At 33.7% G+C, this 5,804-nt stretch overlaps 1 protein-coding gene across 1 annotated transcript in view; it reads left to right on the top strand.

Moving 5' to 3' along the window:
• The first annotated feature begins 1,491 nt into the window (after positions 1-1,491).
• The window catches only part of LOC112524724 (ubiquitin carboxyl-terminal hydrolase 12-like), a 23,210-nt gene continuing 18,897 nt past the window's right edge, over positions 1,492-5,804 (top strand). The window contains exons 1-7 of the mRNA XM_025134682.1: positions 1,492-1,611; positions 1,955-2,027; positions 2,190-2,337; positions 2,440-2,597; positions 5,062-5,327; positions 5,406-5,624; positions 5,710-5,796. Of these exons, the coding sequence (XP_024990450.1) occupies positions 1,582-1,611; positions 1,955-2,027; positions 2,190-2,337; positions 2,440-2,597; positions 5,062-5,327; positions 5,406-5,624; positions 5,710-5,796 (981 nt within the window). The 5' untranslated portion in view covers positions 1,492-1,581. The remainder of the gene's footprint in view (positions 1,612-1,954; positions 2,028-2,189; positions 2,338-2,439; positions 2,598-5,061; positions 5,328-5,405; positions 5,625-5,709; positions 5,797-5,804) is intronic.

The following is a 5,804-nucleotide window of genomic DNA, read 5'->3' as shown; positions in this document are numbered from 1 at the left end:
ATATTATATTAAAAAAATTGTGAATCGGGAAAAATCCAGTTCTGCAATAAGAATGGGAAATTAATCTTGTTCCCGGACAGGGATGGAGGCGGAGATTACGATCCTCCCCGACCCTGTTATCATCTCTAATTAAACCATATAATGATTTACAAATATATGTTTTAGATTATCTATGCTATATTATAAATTATTTGAGAAAAACACTTAAAAAACATCTTTTATATTTGCGTTACTGTTTATTGATGCATATTACTTAAAATTCAAGATTACAAGTAAATTGTGCATAAGTACAAATTATTAAGGTTCATGTTTGAATTCGTGTAACTAATTGTAGATAAATATAATCAGATACAAGATACAATTCTTATTTTAAATATTAATCTAAAATATAATTGAGATAATCATTGAGTTCTAACAGAAAAACTTAGTTATTATTTTTATAAAAATTATATTATTAAATCAAAAATAAAATATTTCGTTATTAAATCAAAACTAAAAAGATTAAATAAAAAAAGTACAAAAAAAATGAGAACTTTTTTATTTTTTATTATATCTTCAAATTTGTATTTTATTAAAAAAAACATTATTACTTGCTCAAAACCACATAAATCTGTATTATAACATTAACAAAAACCAAAAAAATAAAATAAAACATTGAAGTCGAAATATATCTCGTGATATTGTGCGAGTACTTTTACAGTATACTATTAAAATAAATAAAATTTTAAAATTATAAAACCTTAAATATAATTTAAGAAAAATATTTATTTAAACAAAAATAAGACATTTTAAAAGGAAAAAGAAAAAAAAAAGGAAAATTGCACTAAAATGAAACCAACTTTCATCTTATTCTTATTTTGCAGAACCAACTTGCAAAATAATTATAGGAAAATAATAAAATTCGTTTTTTTTCAAAAATTAATACCATAAATCTAATTTTCATTTCAAATCTCGTTTTTTTTAAWTAAGATATCAAATTGAAGATTTTTTCAAAAAAAATCCAAATTACCACAATAAAAATTGTTTTTTACTAATGCAATAAAAAATCAATTTAATAGAAAAAATTAATTGATGCAATAAAAAATGAATATTAAATATCACATTCAAGATTTTTATATAACCAATCTGTATCAATATTAAAGTTTAAATCAAATTTGGTAAATCAAACCAAAAGTTTGATAGAAAAATTTAAATTACTTGTTACCTGTTCAATAGATCAACCAGATTTTTAAATAAAACAAAAAATTTGATAGAGACCCTTAAATAACGATTTTAAAAGTTGGTTTCCCAAATTAGGAATCAAAAGTTGGTTCCGTTTTGGTGGAAATTTTTTTAAAAAAATAAAAAATAAAAAAAGCCAAAGATCTCGTTAACGCATCCCCGTTTGCAAGATCAATTTCATCACGTCTGTCCTGCGCTGCGCTGCCTCTGCGCTCTGGTTTCCATCCCCTAAAATTCCGAAACTATCCCTTCCTCCCTCCCTTTTCAAAACCATCCCCATCCCCATCCCCATAGACGAGACCAAGACCAGACCCGAGTCCGACCCTCTTTCCAACAATCTCAGATCACCAATCTCCTCCGATGACTCTGATGACTCCTCCGCCTGTCGATGTAAATATCGACAAACAATTATTCACACACACCCACACACACTTCAACACTCATTCACACACATGCACACGCAACACCCTTATCTCTCTATCTAAATATACTGTTTTTTTAACTATTGTTTGCTTGCTTGCTTTACTACACTCACTGAATCGGTTTCTTTCACTTTCGATCTCTTCAACGATCTTTTTTTTTCTAATGTTAAATTTGATCCTTCGATTTTTATTTTCTAACTATTTTGGGGGGATGCTTGATTTCTAGGGTTTTGAATTCTGATTGATTAGGAGGTGTTACGATGAATTTTTATCGGATCGAATTTGTTTATATCTAGACTTCAATATTGCAGCCTGAAGAGGACGAGATGCTGGTCCTACATTCTGATTTGACCGCCACCGAAGAACCTCAACCAATGGAAGGAGGTACTGCTGCGCTACGTCATCTGATTCATTAATTTGCTCCAGTTTTTTTTTGTATTTTTGAATGTTTATGTCATTTTTACATACATAGTTTCATCCAATGTATTGTAGGCTACTTTTACTTTTTCTTTCATCAATCTGTATGATAAGTGTTCTTTTTGTTAGTTGCACCCACCGAAGCTGCTAATACAGTTGATGCACCAGTGGTTGATGATCCTCCATCCGCAAGGTTCACATGGACTATAGAGAATTTTTCTAGGTTGACTGGCAAAAAGTTATACTCTCAAGTCTTCTTTGTTGGAGGATATAAATGGTATTTTGACCTCTAGCTATTTTTGGTTGTATGCGTGATGGGTAGTAATTTCTTGTTACATGTTTGTGACTTTGTGTAATAAAATCCTGTTCACATGAGTAGGCGAGTGCTCATATTCCCGAAAGGAAACAATGTGGACCATCTGTCAATGTATCTCGACGTTGCTGATTCCTCGACGCTGCCATATGGTTGGAGCAGATATGCTCAGTTCAGCTTAGCTGTGATTAATCAAATTCATAACAAGTTCACCATGAGGAAAGGTAAGCCTTCTGTATTTGCTTTATAATGAGGTACAAAACTGTCAAAAGACCTGGAAACCAAAAGTTGCCTATAATGTGAACAGGAAGTGTGAAAAGAAATCCATACGGGGAATTAAATCATATAATATAGGTTGAGAGGTTCACAATAAATATAGAGCCCTTCAGCTCAATTACTTAGCCCTGTCAGTGTGCCATTAAAGTCTTTATCACTTTTGTCAAATAATGATCTAGCATTAGGATAGAATCCTGAGCATGGACACATGGATGATGGCAGACCGAGTGTTTTATGGGTACACAGATCATAGGAGCTTGTGGACATGTCATGTTTGTTACCACATTTGTGGTGACTTTTATCTCTTTGCATACTATGTTACTGTCCCATTTGAAGTGACTTACATCTTGTTGGAGAAAATAGTCATTTTGATTGACAACACGCATGTAGATTTTACCTTCTAGGTTTTGGGTCCAAAAATCGGTGGAACGTGGAACCGTTTTGGTTGCGAATGAATCCTTTGTTGAGGACCCGAGGCATCAAGTTTAAGCCTTTTTTTATGTTTTATCTATAACGTTCTCTTACTCCGCAATTTATTTTGTTCTTGTAGTTGTTGCATTGTAGGTTAGATAAACTTTATGGTTGTTTTGATTAGAGATACTTGCTGGCTGCTGCTTTTAAAGGTTTCAGTTTACTCCTTTTGGCAACAGGTTATAAAGACATGAATTGTTTTAAAAAGTTAATGTCAATGGTTGAAAGTAATAATATTAGATGTATGATGTCTCTATGTATTGCAAATGATACTAACTAAAAAATGCTGGCAAACATCTGGTATTCAATTTTTGTTTGTGTCAAGTGTTGGTCATATATTATTTCATTTACTTGAAAAATTGTTCTTTCTAGAGAACCAAATTTACCAAAGAAGAGCTACTAGTGAATGTTCTAGGTTTTAGGTCCTTGTAAGTTGTAAATTTGTTCTTTTCTCATACAAAAAACACCTAAATTTTTTTAGTATATAATTCCTTTGTCCCCAACTAAGGGGTCCTTTACCAAACGCTTAGCGGCAAGAGTCACCACCATCGCTTACCTTATCCGGTAACATTCTTGGTCATCAAAAAGATTGTTGGTAAGTGTCTTTTACCCGGTAAGCGCTTACTGGAAAAGAGTGTTATCCCTCACTTACTGGGTAAGATTCTCGGTCCTCGCCATGATCATCCTCATCCTGTAAGGTAAGTAACACCCGGTAAGCGTTTGGTAAACAGTCCCTAAATGTTCTTGGGAGATCTTTTCAATTAGTTGCTATGTTCGATTTGACCGAGAAGGTTATGTACTATCTGGAATTTACCACCATTGTTGTGCATTATATCATTATTGTTTTTCCATAACTGAAATGGAAACTTGGCCATTGACAAAGTGATCATTATTCTTGCATTCCATGTTTGCAAGATCAAATATGTCTACATTTTGGTCTATGCTGTTATAGCGGTGAAAATACAAATTGCGGTCGGGACCGATATTTGAAATAGTGGTTATAGCGGTGTCCAAAAATAGCGGTTCATATAATATTTCTTAGAATTATATATAATTATATGTATAATATCCCTACATAAACATATCATTTGCAAAATAGGAAAAGTGTCCATAAAGGAGCTAATTGCAAGCAATAGGTTAAGCATCTGAGTCAACATCATCTAATACATTCACCACTTCGTTTAGGCTAAAAACAGAGGCTGGAAATAAAGCCCAAAAAAAAAAAAGACTGGAAATAAAGCCCAACTATCTAAAAACAGAGATTGAAAATAAAGCCCAAACCCCCCAAAAAGTAACGTTAATATCGAACGCAGTTGACCCTAAATATCGGTCAAAATTGCAATAAACTGCGCTGATAATTGCGCTACCGCAATTTAAACCGCAATCTGGCCACCGTTATTTTGCTAATGTCCGCTATCCGAGATATCACGGAGCTATTGCGCCACAATTAACAGCATAGATTTTGGTATGGATGTGTTAAAACCTTTGTATGGTTTAGGATAAGACGAGGCCACTTGGGTAGATCCATGGACGTGTTGGAAGTAGTGTGGAATATCAGTCAGTTGCTTTGATAGCTTATATCTTTTAGGATAAGACGAGACCACCGGGGTAGATGTGTCGTAAACAGTCTGTAAAATTCATCAATCTCTTCGAAAATTTGTACGCATACAATTAAGTTATTTGTTCTTTTTTTTGACTTGCTCAAAAATGTTAACACTAAAGTATATATGGTTGAAAGTTCAGATCGAAAGGAATCTTTTACATAATTTCTTGCACAATGAAGTATGTAATAACTTATAGCACTTGGTTGATAGGCTTTTTCATTTCATTTTCATAAGAAGGAAGGTAGTTAATTTAGTGTTTTTAATTCTGTTCAATGTCCTCTTGCTTTCGTCTCCTCTGCATGGATTGGTGATAGTTATGCCGCTTTTTACCCTTCAGATACACAACACCAGTTTAATGCTCGAGAAAGTGATTGGGGTTTCACCTCATTTATGCCTCTAAGTGAGCTGTATGACCCTAGTCGAGGCTATCTTCTGAATGATACATGCATAGTTGAAGCTGATGTTACAGTCCGAAGGGTTGTTGATTACTGGTCACATGACTCAAAAAAGGAGACTGGTTATGTGGGGCTTAAGAATCAAGGCGCTACTTGCTATATGAACTCTCTCCTCCAGACATTATACCATATACCTTATTTCAGGAAGGTTGGTGATTTTACTCCATCGGATTGATGCCCAGTGAAAAAAATATGAAAGAAAACTCACATTTAAATTTTGAATCAGGCTGTGTATCATATGCCAACAACTGAGAATGACATGCCATCAGGGAGCATTCCTCTGGCTTTGCAGAGTTTATTCTATAAGCTTCAGTACAGTGACACTAGTGTAGCTACAAAAGAGTTGACAAAGTCTTTTGGCTGGGATACGTATGATTCTTTTATGCAGCATGATGTTCAAGAACTCAATAGAGTCCTCTGTGAGAAGCTTGAAGACAAAATGAAGGTAAAGGGGTTTCCAACACCAAACATGGATTTTGTTACTGCTTGATCATACCTGATTATGTACCATTGTGGTTACACTGGCACAGGGAACTGTTGTAGAGGGTACAATTCAACAATTATTTGAAGGACATGATATGAACTATATCGAGTGCATAAATGTGGACTATAAATCAACAAGAAA

Source organism: Cynara cardunculus (assembly GCF_001531365.2).
Source record: "Cynara cardunculus var. scolymus isolate 2C chromosome LG 13, CcrdV1, whole genome shotgun sequence".
Taxonomy (NCBI): domain Eukaryota; kingdom Viridiplantae; phylum Streptophyta; class Magnoliopsida; order Asterales; family Asteraceae; genus Cynara; species Cynara cardunculus.
The sequence above is the reverse complement of the archived record's forward strand: the minus strand, read 5'-3'. Positions and strand labels throughout refer to the sequence as shown.